This window comes from Protomyctophum parallelum (assembly GCF_964188405.1).
Source record: "Protomyctophum parallelum genome assembly, chromosome: 18".
In the NCBI taxonomy this organism is placed as follows: domain Eukaryota; kingdom Metazoa; phylum Chordata; class Actinopteri; order Myctophiformes; family Myctophidae; genus Protomyctophum; species Protomyctophum parallelum.
Genome location: NC_139716.1, coordinates 17,149,647 through 17,167,595, shown reverse-complemented (window position 1 = coordinate 17,167,595; position 17,949 = coordinate 17,149,647). Strand labels below are relative to the sequence as shown.

The window sequence follows — 17,949 nt, the reverse complement described above, 5'->3', positions numbered from 1 at the left end:
AGACAGAGAGAGAGGGGGGGGAGGAGAGAGAAAGAGAGAGACAGAGAGAGAGAGACAGACAGATAAACAGACAGAGAGAGTGAAAGCTATAAGCGAAGAGACGGTGATAAATGACTCATGAGCCTTGTTTAATACAATATAGGTGCAGCGGTACAATCTCATAGGATTATCCTAAACCTATACACACACACTCTCACAGACAATAATACAATAAAATGACTGCATTATCATGCAAACTACGCTCCTGATAATAGTGCATATGTGCCGATAAGCCGTGTGCATGCATGCATCAACATAACTGCCTCATGAATACTTCCCCACGTTCCTGTCTGAGCCATATTCCCACTCCAACTCTAACTCTATGGAAACACAGCTTATGACGGCGACAAGAACAAACATCTCAACAAAACGAGCCAAGATGTACTGTATATGTATATACAGTATTATACATGCATGCAATCATATCTCTGCTGTCGGGACAAAACCACTAAACTGAAATGGAAATTAAACGGAAATGAAAAATATACATTATTCAGGAAATGGAGAAAACCTTATATATATTTTTTAAACAAAGCAATGCTGCCTCATCAAAGTTGGTGTTGGGACTTTATATATTGTCAATAACCTCCATGAGAGAGGGAGAGGTGTGTGAGGTTTGTCCGTGCGTGCGTCGCGTGCATGTGCGTGCGTGTGTGTGTGTGCGTGCGTGACATTGACATTGCGTGACATGTCTGACACTGACATCAATTTAAAGCACTTGTCAGATTGCAGTGGCACAATTGAGAGCACAAATGAACTCTCTGTGAAACCCAATAGGTTACAGCTGTGAAAGTTATTTACAAACTCTTTGATCAACCCCATGGTTATTATCCTTTTCCTGTGGCTCTGGATTTTACGTGGAGAGCATGATAATATTATGTTTCACACAAGGCCTACATGGTGAAATCTAGTTCTACATGATCTCAAAAACACTGGAGCGCAATTAAACACTGAGAACAGAGTAGAACTGTGTGCCCACTTTAAACCCTGTGAGTTGATCCAAGAGATTAGTCAAGAGACCGATAGAAAATTGCCTCAAAGATTAGATTCCGTAGATGTGAAAAGCCCTGATGTGACTCATTACGTCCTCCGCTGTTTAGTCTATTTCAACGTTTACCCGTTCTGGATATATGAACAGCAAATGATGTTCAGTGTGGGTAATCTATCTAATCATTTAGCGATCGCAGCTCGCCCGCTGTCTATTGCGAGCAAAATAGACAGCGGGCGAAACAACTTATGTTAAGTTACGTGGAAAAGTGTGTCCCAATATTAATCTGTGTCCGTCCCAACATGCATTTCACTGGTGACCCGGAAGCCGCCCCAACATGCATTCTAAGGAAGTATACTCGGACTGACATACAGCGACCGAGCAAAATAGACAGCGGGCGAGCGATCGCTAAATTATTAGATAGGTAATACTTAATACTTTATTTTCCATTCGCCGGCAACTTCATTTTGAATGGCATGCTCCAACAATGATTAAAAATCACACCCGTATGAACTGAGTGGTGCAACTCCCCCCCACCTCTCTCTCTCTCTCTCTCATTAGCAGGCAACAGTGCAGCACTATCCCTCTCTCTGTTTCTGGCACAACAGCGCCCCTACTGGTACTCATAGTCATATACTGGTGCTCATTAACGTCACATAGGTGAACAACACATGGACACGGACATTGCTGTTCCTTGGAGTGGTTGCACCACTCAAAAAAAGATTTTCCTGTGTGCAACCACCTTTAGTCCTATAAAAAGCATAAACAAACGAGAATAGGATATCTGTTTGCAAAGTCTACCATGTGGAAAGTGCCCTTTAAAGTCAATTAAACTGAATTACACTTAAGAAAGAAAGAAAGAACACAGAGTAAAGGAGATAGAGGTGTGATACGGAGAAAGCTGTGAGACGTTAGAGGCGAGGGGCGTAGACAGAGACGGAGAGAGATGTGACAAAGAGAGAGACATACAGAAAGAACTACTGGGTATAGAGTGAGGCAAATAGATCAAAGCCATTAATCACAATCATCTGCACATTCTAGACGGCACTCTCCCTGTGGGGACAAGACGACAGGAGAGGAGGAGGCAGGGGAGAGGAGAGGAGAGGAGAGGAGAGGGGAGGGGAGGGAGGGGAGGAGGAGAGGAGAGGAGAGGAGAGGAGAGGAGAGGAGAGGAGAGGAGAGGAGAGGAGGAGAGGAGAGGAGAGGAGAGGAGAGGAGAGGAGAGGAGAGGAGAGGAGAGGAGAGGAGAGGAGAGGAGAGGAGAGGAGAGGAGAGGAGAGGAGAGGAGAGGAGAGGAGAGAAGAGAAGAGAAGAGAAGAGAAGAGAAGAGAAGAGAGAAGAGAAGAGAAGAGAAGAGAAGAGAAGAGAAGAGAAGAGAAGAGAAGAGAAGAGAAGAGAAGAGAAGAGAAGAGAAGAGAAGAGAAGAGAAGAGAAGAAAGGGAAGGGAAAGGATAACGTAAGAGATGGGAAAATAAGTTAGAAGCTGAGGAACAAACAGGAGAGGGGATGGTAAAAGAGGAGAGGACGTGAAGGAAGCGGAGGAGGGAAGTAAAGGAGAAACAGGAAGAAGGGAGGGGAGAGTAAAACAGGTGCAAAGAGGAGAGGAGAGGAGGATAGAGAGTAAAACAGGTGCAAAGAGGAGAGGAGAGGAGGATAGAGAGTAAAACAGGTGCACAGAGGAGAGAAGAGGAGAGGAGGATAGCGAAGAGCGTAAAGGGATCGTGACCTAAAAAACTAAGTTTTTGTCATTTTTATTATTGTAGGTTTCTGAGCTCAATTTCACCCAAAAAACCTGAACTTTTAACATTCAGTAGATTTTCTGTGGCCTGGGGCATTCTGGCTGTGTGCTCTGATTTGCCTGTGGGACTGTGAGATTTGTGGACTATAAGAGTCCCCAAATCCCATATATTAAATACATCCCTGTTGAGGGATTTTGCCTCTTTTCATTGCAACTCAAAAGGCTTCAGAACACACCGAGAAAACCCCAGGCCACATGGAAATCCACTGAATGTTCAAAGTTCAGGTTTGGGAGGCTGTAATTTACATATATATATGTAATATAACCTAAAAGAAAAACGAAAAAAATAATAATGTCATGAAACCTTTAACCCATTTTGACCTGGGAACGATTCTACAAATGCCTTCTAAATCCTGACAGTTTTCTGAAAAACCCATGTTTCTACTGTATGCCAGTCGTTCTCAAACAAACTCGGTGCCGCGCTATGAGCTTGTAGATCTGCTATTTTTCAATAGCTAAAGTATAACAATGCTTAAAACACCAAAAGGGGTTTCCGCCCAACATGGGTTAACAGATGCAAGAGGAGAGAAGATGGACAGAATAAGGAGTGCACATTAAAGAAAACAATGTAATACACAGAGATGAATGGGGGAATAAAAAGGGTGTGAAAGGAGAGGTGGGGGATAAATAACAAGTTTACGATAGGGAAGGAGAATAGAAAAACAGAGGGTGGCGTGGCGTAGTCTGTAGACAGAGGAGGTGTGTGTCATTTCACCACCACTCATGATTCATTTAAAACACGTGCACGTACGTACGCACCCATACGGTATAATAACTCTAGGCTCTGGACACACATTCGATTAACTGCAGCTGTGTTGCTTACTAGCCTGCCATGATTATAATCTGCTGTAGTTGTTTAAAACCAGTGGTTCCAAAGTGGGGTACCTTGAGGGAGTTCCAGGGGGTCCCCCAGCTAAATATATAGTTAGGAACCAAATGGGCCCTTGTGTGTCTGTAACTCAGAGAGTTAACAGGTCCATTTTGTACCATTTGTACACAAATTAACGTTGATTTTACAATATAAATTGGGGTCTCAGAGATAGAAATGCCATTAAATGGCGCTCCGTAGACTATACATTCATGTCAAACTGGGGGCTCCTTGAAATAAAACGGGTTGAGAATCACTGCTAGACGTAAATAACGGCTGTCTGTGGCATATCTCTTCAAATGGGAGTCTGCGAGCTAATTATTGCCAATTTGGGGGTCCTTGACATGAACAAGTTTGGGGAACCACTGGTTTAAACTGAACTGGAAAGCAAACCAAAAAACCCCTTTTGGTGTTTTAAGCATTATGTAATGCTTTATCTATTGAAAAAGAGCAGATCTACGAGCTCATAGCGCGCCACCGAGTGGTGCGCTACAAGCTTGCTATTTTTTAAGAATCGTGAAAAGTGACATGAAAGTGTTTGAGAACGACTGACAGAAACTGACATAGAAACATAGCTTTTTCAAGAAAACAGTCAGACATTTGTAGAATCGTTCCCAGGTCAAAATGGGTTAAGTCAGCCACACATTGAGAGGAAAAGTTATCATATAATAGCAACATTTCATGAATGAGGTGCACTAGGATTATTTATGCCCGATAGTATGAGGGTGCAATTAGTTCCCATCTCTGCGTGAAATGGGGGCAGTAGAGCAGCAGCACCCAGACGGAGGCACACTGTGTGCTGTGAATACGGTATGTGCCTCGCAGTGTTGATTTTGTCGACTAAATCTATGACGGAAGAATGTCCGTCGACTACCTTTTTTCCACTGACGAAAACTAAATGGAAACTAGATGAAGACTTAAGCTAAGGCGACTAAAACTATGACTATAGTAATAATGAATGAATAATGAAGATCTACTAATCTACTTTAGCCCAGAGAAAAAGTGAGTTTATTACATATTCTGTTATTTAGTTATCGCTATTTGAATATAGCTCGTTTCAAACGAGAAAACTAAAAGGTTGAGAATGCATTTCAAGACTATGCTTTGCTTCAGTGACATCAATTTTATTGTTGTATTGCATGGACATCAGTACTTGAGTAGAACTAGTATAGTGGGCTGAACTAGTAGTGGGCTGTCCCTCCTCCATAGGCCAAGACTGACCGACTGAAATCACATAGTAGGAAAATATAGAATAGGTGATGTGATGGTGTGCACAATATAAATTATTCACAACCCCAGCATGTCTCTGGCTCTGACTGGATTTTGGCCCGTGCCCAGAGGAGCCATATGTGCCTAATCTGGCCCTGGAAAAATACATTGTTTTGACTTTTGTGAGAAAGGGAGAGGGGCTGCACACGCGCGCACACACACACACACACACACACACACAAGTGGTGGTGGAGCATTAGATGATTAGTTTCTCAAACTTGGGAGCGCGCTGTGGACATCGATTGGATTATTGGATCGTATCACGAAGGGAGGGGGGGCACAATGGCACATGATGGATCATATACTGACTTCTTCATACAAAACAAAGCTAAAGGTAGGTAAAACTAAACAGTAGCCTGTGGTGTTTTCGTCCCTGAGGGGGAGGAGACGTGACACATGAGCCAACTTCATGCAATCTTGTTTTGCTGCTTTGTTGTGCGAAGCAGAACAAACGATACGATTCCAAACTCGCAACGAGAAATCATTCTCTCATACGGTTGACTATTTTAGTTTTTTCCACCTGTAGATCGTGTGAGCCGGCTGGGGGGCACTTTGGAGAAAATAAGACTGGGGGGCTGTACGTACCGTGGGGGGAGTGTGTGTGTGTGTGTGTGTGTGTGTGTGTGTGTGTGTGTGTGTGTGTGTACACGTGTGTATCGGATCGGTGACTGACTGACTAGCCAAACTAAATCCTTGACGCTTGTCTTTGTCTAGTGGGGGTTTGGGTGGGGGGTTAGGACTATCGGGGGTGTGTATGTGTGTGTGTGTGTGTGTGTGTGTGTGTGTGTGTGTGTGTGCATGCGCGTGTGTGCGTGTGGTGGTGGGACGTACGTCTCAGTTGACTGAGCTCAGTGTGTTTTGAAACGCTGTTTCTTCCCAATGAGACCCAGAAGCGCCAGCACTGCCAGCAGACAAAGAAACTAAATTAGACAGAGGGCTGTGGACAGGGGAAGAGGTCTATTTGTAGTTGGGTTTTTTATGCTTGATTTCAGCCTGTTCTTCTGTGACAGGGAAGACAAAGGCTCACTCACATGTTGCGCAAGGGTCTCCTCTATTGAAATCCAATTAAAAGTGCAAATTCTCGGTTTGCCGGGCATGGCATTCAGTGCATAATTTAATCAATCTCGTCATCTCGGGGATGGCGCGGAAACTTAAAGTGACAGTACACACTAATAACAGTTTCTTTAATTTAATTGTATTGGCAAAAAGTTCAATTGCCTTCCGTCAGTTAGAAAAGTACTGTATTTGAATGAAGCCCATAATAGTAAAAGATACTGGTTCCGTTCAGAATGTATTGTTGACTCCCGTCTTTCCACAAAATAACAAAAAATGCTCGATAGTGGGTTCGATAAGACCCCTGCTCGTTAAGCCTGATCGATAAGGTGCTCATTATCAATAAAAACAATAACGAGCTCCATCCCTAGCTATGAGGGTAGTTGGTATTACATTCAGTAACTCACTTAACCCATTTAGGACTGAGAACAGATTCTACAAATGTCTTCTAAATCCTGACAGTGTTCTGAAAAACACATTTTAACTATTTCATGTCAAGGACCCCCGAAAATTGTATGTAATTGGCCGCCGGACCCCCATCTAAAATATATTGTTCCAGAGACACCCCCGAGAAGCAAAGATTTGAGTTAAAAACGTTTGCTGTGAATTAATATACAGTATATATTCCAAGAATTGCACACAGTTTCACAACTTTTCAAAAGTTGAGCTTGCAGATCTGCTATTTTTCAACAGTTGAAGTTTCCGAGGCTAGTGTGTTGCTGTGCTAACTCACTTGAAGACGGCGTTGTCAGGGTAGTTGGTGTATCCCACAGCGTTGGCTATAGTGTTACTGTGCTAACTCACTTGAAGACGGCGTTGTCAGGGTAGTTGGTGTATCCCACAGCGTTGGCTATAGTGTTACTGTGCTAACTCACTTGAAGACGGCGTTGTCAGGGTAGTTGGTGTATCCAACAGCGTTGGCTATAGTGTTACTGTGCTAACTCACTTGAAGACGGCGTTGTCAGGGTAGTTGGTGTATCCCACAGCGTTGGCTATAGTGTTACTGTGCTAACTCACTTGAAGACGGCGTTGTCAGGGTAGTTGGTGTATCCCACAGCGTTGGCTATAGTGTTACTGTGCTAACTCACTTGAAGACGGCGTTGTCAGGGTAGTTGGTGTATCCAACAGCGTTGGCTATAGTGTTACTGTGCTAACTCACTTGAAGACGGCGTTGTCAGGGTAGTTGGTGTATCCAACAGCGTTGGCTATAGTGTTACTGTGCTAACTCACTTGAAGACGGCGTTGTCAGGGTAGTTGGTGTATCCCACAGCGTTGGCTATAGTGTTACTGTGCTAACTCACTTGAAGACGGCGTTGTCAGGGTAGTTGGTGTATCCCACAGCGTTGGCTATAGTGTTACTGTGCTAACTCACTTGAAGACGGCGTTGTCAGGGTAGTTGGTGTATCCAACAGCGTTGGCTATAGTGTTACTGTGCTAACTCACTTGAAGACGGCGTTGTCAGGGTAGTTGGTGTATCCAACAGCGTTGGCTATAGTGTTACTGTGCTAACTCACTTGAAGACGGCGTTGTCAGGGTAGTTGGTGTATCCCACAGCGTTGGCTATAGTGTTACTGTGCTAACTCACTTGAAGACGGCGTTGTCAGGGTAGTTGGTGTATCCAACAGCGTTGGCTATAGTGTTACTGTGCTAACTCACTTGAAGACGGCGTTGTCAGGGTAGTTGGTGTATCCAACAGCGTTGGCTATAGTGTTACTGTGCTAACTCACTTGAAGACGGCGTTGTCAGGGTAGTTGGTGTATCCCACAGCGTTGGCTCCCCTCAGCAGCATCTGGAAGGGCACGTTGGGGATCAGGGCCCTCAGCTCCTGAAGCCTCTTCCACGGACACTCGGACAGGAAGCGCATGGCCACGTCGAAGGTGGCGCCTAGACACGCACACACACACACAAACACACACACACACACACACAGTAGTGTCGTAAAATCGTTACGTAACATGTTCCGCGAATGTTATTTAATTCACCAAAAACATACATTTTGTAACGGGCGATCATATCGTTTATAGAAATGAGCCGCACGCACGCAGGTGGCAAAGCCATCTACTCTGTCACACTGGGAGGGAGAAAGTTCACTGGAACACTTTCATCATAATAATTTCAATTTCGTTTTGAGAATCTAAAAGAAACATGCAGAATCTGCAGATAGCATATCACTCAGTCATGTCCCCGCGGCTTCAGGCCGGGGAGATTAGTGAACCCCACGCCCGTTTATCACATCGCCAAGAAATATTGGAGCCTTCAGTGGCTTTTCTGCTGATCTAACACTGTCATCACTAAATGTCATCCACCGTTTGGACAGGGAGTGAATACTAAGTGCAACCACACCGTCCACACCGTCTAATAAAGAGTGTTGGATTCAATTCATCAAAGAGTTGTGTAAAAAAAGTAAAAATAAATAATAATAATAAATAAATAAATAATGGGTTAAATTGAACTCCTCGTGGGCTAATATCTACACTCTCAAGAGTTCATTTAACACACTGTGGTTTGAACTCATACTTCCTCACCCTGGGAGGTGGTTAGAATGTTTCACTGTGTGTGAACTCATACTTCCCCACCCTGGGAGGAGGTGGTTAGAGTGTTCGCTGTGTGTGAACTCATACTTCCCCACCCTGGGAGGAGGTGGTTAGAATCAATGTTCGCTCTGTGTGAACTCATACTTCCCCACCCTGGGAGGAGGTGGTTAGAATCAATGTTCGCTCTGTGTGAACTCATACTTCCTCACCCTGGGAGGAGGTGGTTAGAATGTTCGCTGTGTGTGAACTCATACTTCCCCACCCTGGGAGGAGGTGGTTAGAATGTTCGCTGTGTGTGAACTCATACTTCCCCACCCTGGGAGGAGGTGGTTAGAATGTTCGCTGTGTGTGAACTCATACTTCCTCACCCTGGGAGGAGGTGGTTAGAATGTTCGCTCTGTGTGAACTCATACTTCCCCACCCTGGGAGGTGGTTAGAATGTTCGCTGTGTGTGAACTCATACTTCCCCACCCTGGGAGGAGGTGGTTAGAATGTTCGCTGTGTGTGAACTCATACTTCCCCACCCTGGGAGGTGGTTAGAATGTTCGCTGTGTGTGAACTCATACTTCCCCACCCTGGGAGGTGGTTAGAATGTTTGCTGTGTGTGAACTCATACTTCCCCACCCTGGGAGGAGGTGGTTAGAATGTTTCTTGAGCAATAAACCAATTTCGGCACACGAGATTGCCAAAAGGATTTCAATCAGACCATTACACCCCTGAGTGGCGAGCAAAGTCTCCTTTTTAATCCTGTAATCAGAGAGGGGAATAATGATTTTAGGGATGTTTTGGAGTGTAAAGTTCTAGCACGCATGACTGATACGTGGGAGTACACACCTTGGGGTTCACTCCATTGCTTGCCAATTAAAAAGTAATTAAATTAAGACATTTTTCATTTCATTGAATCCTTAAAGGGACACTTCACCCTTTTTGCAAAAAAATATATGTTAATGACGTTTAGAAGCTTTAGAACACTTTTCTGGGGGTCTTTATGTGTGTAATATGTGGTTTTAGATATTTTAGATTGTAGCAGTGACCCCAGTGTCTCTGATGTCATGGGCACTGGGCTCACTTCCTTCCTGGACTACAATTCCTATAATTCTTTGGTGCACTGCTCCTCCTTGTGGATAGGGGGAGGGCTGTCTTACTGAGACAACTTGTAGTCCAGGAAGGAAGTGAGCCCATGTGTCCATGACATCAGAGACACTGTGCTCACTGCTAAAATCTAAAATATCTAAAACCACATATTACACACATAAAGACCCCCAGGAAAGTGTTCTAAAGCTTCTAAACATCATTAGCATATATTTTTTTGCGAAAAGGGTGAAGTGTCCCTTTAAAAAAAAGATAAAAGGGCATAAGCAGTGAATTGTGCCTTATCTCTTGCACCAAAGATTGAACCTAAATACAAATGTATTCATGAATTTGAACAGTTGTGGACATACTGTAGTTTCAATACGACGCACGCACGCACGCGCACGCACGCACGCACGCACGCACGCACGCACGCACGCACGCACACACACACACACACACACACACACACACACACACACACACACACACACACACACACACACACACACACACACACACACACACACACACACACACACACACACACACACACACACACACACACACACACACAATTGTATCATCTTCAAGAAGACACCTCATGGTACATTACACCACTAAACAATTAATAGCTCAATTAAAAACGAATTTTGTCAAACATTTGGGTGTTTATAAGGACAGAGAGGGAACAGACTCCTTGTTGTACTTTTCCAAATGTCTTCTCTTGAATCTCTTCCCTTATACTGTAGGAACTGTAAAAGTCAGTCAAATTGACTAAACCAGTGTTGTTTTTGACAGCAAGTTTTGATCTTAGTTTTAGTCAGTCTCTCTTCATTTAGTTTTAGTCACATTTTTGTCACCCTGAATGTTTTAGTGTTAGTCTAGTTTTAGCCGACTAAATATCATAAGATATTAGTCGACTTAATCTACAGCTGATTTAGTCGACTAAAATGGATTTTGGCGGGCCTTGATGCCGTCGTAATGGCTCATTTTACACATTTTTCAGCATGCGACCAAGTGTAACATGACTTGTGTCTTTTACTTCTCATGTCCACTAGTCCCTCCCTAACATTTTTGTCTAGTTTTTATTTGTTGACGAAATTGTCAATAATTATATTTTGTCTTAGTTTTAGTTTTAGTCATCATAGCTTAGTTTTCATTCATTTTCCATTTGCGTTTTGTCAGTGAAAAAAGGTCAACAAAAATAAATTGTTATAGTTTTAGTCGACGAAATCCACACTGCGCTAAACACCTCGCCCGACCTTTCGGCACAATTATCTGCACTTTAGCCCAGCGTCCACTGCAGCCGCGACCCCGATACGTCGTCAGCGTGTGTGCACAGAGATAATTTATCCCATCGGATCAGCATGAATGCTTTCAATTTTGCCGCATTAAATTGTACGCCATCAAAGATCCAATAGCTTTCACGCTTCTGTGCACAGTCCGCTGCAAAAGTCCCGACTGTTTCATTACATTCCAGTTACAAGCGAAGACAGCTGGTGAATAAATTAGATATGCGCTTACATTTACACTGTTGTAATTAATAAGTATGCTGCCTTCTATTGGATACGTTCGAATTACACGAAAGGGAGGAACCAACCATGCCATTGCCATAGTCCCATTTATTACCCCATGCTTGGTGCATTATTCTCACTCCATGCTCTTGAGGTAATGCTTGGGGGAGGTGCAGGGCAGGGCTGAGGGGGTGGTGGGGGTCATCTAAACCTCTTCACAGCCGTCATAATTCAGCTTCGGTCACAGAAGAAACACAAGTGGTTTTGTGACACGACATAATCATTTGGTTTGCACACACGCGTGAGTCGTGACATTCAACCAAAGCATTTTCTCCAGTAGCCTCTATATACTACCGCAGAGAGCAGGATTAATGTACGAGGCTGTTTTTCATTTCCAATGACTACCTCTGTAGATAGCACTATCTGACCCAGTTTGTTATTATATCTTATACACACTGTATGGCATAGGAGGAATATACTCTATCACAGGGGACTGCTTAAATCCTCAGAGAGACTTCACTGCCATAATCTTCCACAATGATTTATTCTGCCTGCCTGTGAGCAGGTGGAAACTTATGTGAACGTAATATTTCACTATCTCTTGACACTTTGTAATCTTCACCGTTGGCTTGACTGTGTAGGGACATGATGTCTGCTGGAGACAACATGTGTTTAATAGACGGGTGGTCCTTCTCCCCTCGGTGATTTATTTCCGCTCCTAGTGATTTGAGCATACATGATACATGATACATGACTTATATTGCCATATCTTTGTGTAGATCGGAGATCCATTTGAATCTATGAGAAAAAGGGGGTACAATAAGTGGTTACTCAACAAAAATAAAAAGTACTCGTATCAGTACTCGTTATCGGCGAGTACAAAAAATTAAGTACTTGTAGTCATACTGGTTCTGAATAAAATGGTATCGGGACAACTCTAGAGAAGAGGACATTTCAGGACGTGCTAATATAGTTCATTCTCACCATGTCTCACTATGTCTATTCAGTGATTTCTTTCTTCTTTTTTTGGTTTTTCTATGTTCTGCAGCCGTATACTGCCTTCACACAAGAAAAGCAACATTTTAGGCCAAAGTAAAGTAATTTGGAGATTATGGGAAGATTCAGAGTCCTAAAGGTTGATGTTATAAATCAAGTTAACCCGTGTTGGAACTTGTCCTATATAAGATGGAACACGGGGGGAGTTGTTCACACCCTGCCCCGAAAACAGGGCCGGTCCTGAGCAATTTGGCGCCCCCAGGCGGATTTTTCGCGGGAAAAAAGGAGGCACTCAGGGGGGACACTGGGGAGGCACTGGGGAGTCACTAGGGAGGCCCTTTGCAGACATTGGGGAGGTACAGGGGAGGCACTGGGGAGGCACTGGGGAGGCACTGGGGGGACACTGGGCATTTCTTTCCTTTTTTTTTGGCACCCCTCCCCCATGGCGGCCCAGGCGCTAGTCGGCCCCTAGTCGGCCTGTAGGAAGGGCCGGGCCTGCTCGAATATGACCAAACTTATTCAAACAAAGTATATAGGGCTCAAGTGGTTAAAAGTAAGGTGATCTGTGGGAAAAACTAAGCAAAAATAAAACAGTAACATGAAAAACATGTCGTGTTTCATGTTACTTTGCATACCGTATGTAAACACCGAATATCAAAAGGCAAATTTACATTGTGTGCACGAGTGGAATGAGATGCACACACATGCCTTGGGATTGATAGTCCCATTGTGTACGTCGTCTATAACATTCAGTGTCTCGCAATACATACATGATCGCTTTTACACGTGCCGGCTTTAAAATGTCGCGTGCATTATTGTTATGCCTGTAAACACGCCTCAACATTATCTTTATAGGGGAACGATTGCGGCGCAGACTACCTAAATCCAAGGATGTTTCCGTCAGAATAACCACCAAGGGTTTTATTCTGCCTGCAAGTGTTCAAATAATTATGAGCGAGAGCCCCATTCTGTTTTCTCCTCCACTGATTGATGCATGCGGGGGTTGTTGATGCCTTGAGAGATCCTGCTGGTATAATTCTCCTCTGATTCATTCACCCTGTCCCTGAACCACTCAGGAATTCGAAAGACAAAAACATCAGCTCACCATATCGGCACAGATCGCTGTGTTGATACCGCAGAGCACTTACAATGTTAAAGGACCGCTTCACCACTTTTCAACCTGCCTTCATAATAATAGGTCCCCACTAATAATAATGGCACCATTTTCTCCCTACTCAGTCCGTGTCTCATAGGAGGGGCTGTGGGCCCGTCCGCACCAGTAACATCATCGATTAGATGGGGAATCCAAGCTAGAAACTGCAGACTTTCTAGTCCTGAAAAGTTGCAATGCGAAAATGGAAGCCATCGTTCTCACGATAATACAAAAAGAAAAATCTGTCTGACGATGATGTCACTGGTGGACAGGTTTCTGAACTGCCCACAGAACCTATTATATGAAGATATATTGAAAAGTGGTGAAGTGGTCCCTTTAAGTTAAGTTAAGTGATTTCGGAGATGCATTCTTGTTGAATCTGTGCAAAACGTGATGGATGCTTCACACTTCCTCCAGCTGGGGTTATTTAAACATCCTAATAACAGAATATCCCTTAAGCTTCAAAAGCTTAAGCTGATATTAGATTGAAATGCATTGCTCTTTGACATAGCCCTAATACTTCTAAAGTTTATTTTACACTATGACTGAACAGCACATCCTGCCCAGGATTAGACTATTCCCCTGGTTGGGCCACATTGTGTGTATTACGGCAGTCGGCTCTGATTATCTTAGTGTACCCGCAGTGTGCAGTACTAGTCTTTGTAAAGGATTTTCTTTGCTGAGGAAAAAGAGATGACAAATCACAATGTGGTTTTAGTTTGGTTAAATAAAGGATTAAAACAAAACAAAACAATAAAATTGCACCCTCTCTGTGAAGCAAAGTCCTAAATCCTCAGTGCTTTTTGTAATGTGAAAAGCAGCTGCTCCCTGTGTACGGAGACATTGGGTTCTACGCCCTCTCGAGACCAAAAGTGGGGTTTGGCGAAGCCAAACGGTTGATGCCTCCAAACTCCAAAGGATGAACAGGCACATCTCTAAAATGATGGATCCTGTAGTACATGTTCAAACATGATGCCACCTTGCAGTAGAGACAGGCTGAGCCAACAAGAAAATACACATGACATCTCTCTTCTATTACTCCTTCTTAAGCCTTTTTTAGATGTGAAATAATTAAAATGCAGATCAACATCCTCTTCTCCAAATGTGGCAGATCTCCAAGGGCCGCAGAACGCATGCCTCAAGATGTCTTATTAGCACCTTCCGTGAAATATTCTTTCCAGCTGTTCAAAAATTAACAATATAGTATCTGGAGAGAAAGCTTTCTAGCAATGCTAGAAAAACAAACAATAATTACCTAGAATAAACACGACTTATGCTGTTGGCCCCCTGAGAGCCTCTTGTCTGTAGAATCAAGACCAAAGAAGGAGTTGATCAAATGATTGAGGCAATTTCTTGATTTACAGCAATTCTAGTCTATACAATCTTATCAAATGATTATACAAATTGGACAAATAAAAGGACGTGCTAATTTGACTAATATTTGAACTGAGAGTATAAAACTCTCTTTTTGTATTAGGTTGTACTTTCAGTTATTTGGATTGTGCCTTATTATTATCAACGTCAGTTTGACAAGACACACTGACAGCTACAATTAGGGGATTTGTTCATCCAGATCAACATAATAGGGTGGTGGACAAGTGGTACTACAGTATAATAATAATAATAATACACTTCCTCCCCTCGAGTAGCAGAAATGCTCCATTAGCTCAGTGGAAGACATTTTGGCACGAATGCAGGGCTCCAGGGTTTGGATCCCATTCAGGTCCGTTAGCAAAGTTATGGATTTCAGCTTTAACCCATTCTGGGCGGGAACCCCTCTCTGTGTTTTAAGCATTATGTTACACTTTAGCTATTGAAAAATAACAGATCTACAAGGTCATAGCTTGTAGATCTAGAGCTTGTAGGTCTGCTATTTTTGAAGAATTGTGAAAATGTGGCACAATTCTTTCAGTGTAATTTCTTTAACTCATATCTTTGCTTCCGGGGCTGTCCCTGGAACAACATATTTTGAGATGGTCGCGGCCAAATACTTAAATTTTACTTTAATAATTGTGGGGGTTCCTTGACCTGAAATAGTTTGAGAACCATGTGCACTGACATAGAAACATAGGGTTTTCAGAAAAGATATTCTTTTAGAATTTCTTTGGTCTAAATGGGTTAAGCACATTTTCATCAGGATATCACCCCAATTCACTTCTTGTTTTTACCGTTCTGTTCAAACATCAAACAGAATAGAGGAGGCTGTTGCTTGATGCGAGACCATGCTCAAAGCACCGCCTTTCTCGGGCAGTGATGAAAGATGACTGCTTTAGTCTAGAGAGTTCATAATGAGACGATGCCATGTGGGGGATTTGTTTTTAAGTTATGTACAGTATAATGCAGCTTAAGTCCTTATAAGCTGCATTATATTTGCTCAAGGTGTGTGTAGCTCAACTGTTCAAAGATGAGAAAGACGAGTAAAAATTTAAATAAATACATTATTGCTGGAAAAACACATCTGCGTTGTTCTTTTGTGAATTATTCATACGACTGCTCGTGTTTTCTTGCAATGCTTTGCAATGCTTTGTCTGCACATAATGGATTTAGTCAAAGTAAAGATATGAGCTTCATTCTTCTTCAGGTCTGTCTGATACAATACAACACTGCGACAAACCCAAACCCTGCATCAGACATTACATTTCTTAATGATGTTTACAGCAAGTATCAACCGATTATATATATATATTTCTTATTTTGAAATTTCAAAAGGGGATAAGCCACCATGTGTGTTGCAGCAAGTCGTTTTCGACACAGACAAAACGTATACACACGAGGGCTCTCGGTCACCATTAACTGCTTAACAGTTTCCGTGCCTTGAATGGATTACTCCAGGTTAATGTCGCTGCCGTATCGGACATACCCGCCTTTTGTTTTATGTGTTTAATCCGCCGTAATGTAATGAATCAAAAGAAAATCCGTCTTCGTAGCGGAGTATGAGACTGGATGCCTTCGCTGAGATGACAAAACCGGAAATCGTCACATGCTGTGGGCTGCTAGGGCTTCTGGGAAATTGAGGCCAATGGAAATGCATTGGGTGCAACGCCTCATTGAAACCAATCTTGTGTGCGTCTTCCGCGTGCACCAAGATGGTGGATGCTACACACAGATCATAACAAACCACGGGAGCTTTTTTTGATGGATTTTCGCGGATTAAAAGCCCAAATAATTCAGCGTATGCTCTAAAGGTAATACAACAATCTCGGCAGTGAAGGGGGGTTGATTAAAATGCGGGTTAATCGTAAAAAACAGTCAAACTGTTAAAGAGCCAGGCTTGAATGTTTGGCCCTTTGTTTGCGGCTAAAGATCCATATTGTGAATGTTTGAATTGTGAGTGTTGTTATGGAACGATTCTGTTCCAGTCAGGGTGAAGTACAGACGGATGTATTTGAAAATATATGCCAGGGATATGCCATTACGAGAAGATTGTCAGGCTCTAGCAGTGATACTCAACCCGTTTAATTTCAAGCACCCCCAGTTTGACATGCATTAGGCTATGATTTTACAATTTATATTGTAAAATCAATGTTAATTTAACTCTGAGAGTGTAGAAATGGAACCAAATGGACCCCAGCGCCTCCCCGGCATCCACCTGTATACAGGCTCTGTTTCTACATCCCCCTGCATGGGGGTCTTATCCATTCCCTGTAATTCTACTTGGCTTATCATTTAACTCAAATGTTAATGTTACAGGGAATGAATAGGGACATAATTGCACGCCAATCTATGCTTCATATATCTGCTCAATTATGCTCAATAAATATATATTCTAAATTCACTCAAAGGGTTGTCTGACTGAACCTAACTCGTAGTGTGAAACTTTTTCAATTAAACAAAAGAGTAAAGTTTCACTGGTATATATTTTTCGAAACTAATTTTTTTAGTCACGACTCGAGTGTCATGCCATAATTGCCATTGATTCAAAATATCATTACAAAAAAATTAAGAAAGAAAGAAATAATTTGAATCCGAAGTAGTTCATTGTCATGCCTCATCAACACTGCACTCTACTCATTACCGCTGAACTCACCTCACACCATTTCACTTTTATGGTGACACAATCTTCCAAACGGCTCACTGACATTTTGATTTCCACCATTGTGCTCTCGGGTGTAGGAAAACGCCCGCTCTCGCCGATTTGGGCCGGTCATTTCACAGTATGTATATGCGGTGACAGATGGTATGGTATATATATGGAGATATTCATGGTTGAAGAGGTTTCGATGACACAGGATTTTCGAACAAGGGAACGGAAGAGGGGGTCAGGTCGTTGGCTAGTAGAGGGGATCAACTGTTTAATGGAACGGAACAAACAGGATGGGTCCATTGCAGCTAACTGTACATTTTACACGCAAAAGTCTTGGGATTCATGCTTGCAAACGCCTTTGCCAACACGAGATCTCTCGGGTTTGTTTAATGTCACTTAATCCAGAATTATTAGTATTTTATTTTCCGTTTTTAGCAGCCATCGTTAGCCTCCGGTAGCTCCCATGGTGTGTAGTCATCGAATATCCAAAATCTCCTTGCCCACGTGCACGCACGCAATTTAAAGCATTTTAGGGCTGAGATTGAGATAAAGGACCACGTTTAGAGCTTGATAAAACATTAATTTGAGGTCGTGCTATGAAAAATAATAGTCCGGGCTGCAGATCATGGCCGTGAGCGA

At 42.9% G+C, this 17,949-nt stretch overlaps 1 protein-coding gene across 1 annotated transcript in view; it reads right to left on the bottom strand.

Annotated features, from left to right (window-relative positions):
- Nucleotides 1–17,949, bottom strand: part of LOC310875852 (pyruvate carboxylase, mitochondrial-like) — a 427,358-nt gene that overhangs the window by 80,560 nt on the left and 328,849 nt on the right. The window contains exon 16 of the mRNA XM_083789259.1: nt 7,743–7,899. Coding sequence (XP_083645385.1) covers nt 7,743–7,899 — 157 coding nt within the window. The remainder of the gene's footprint in view (nt 1–7,742; nt 7,900–17,949) is intronic.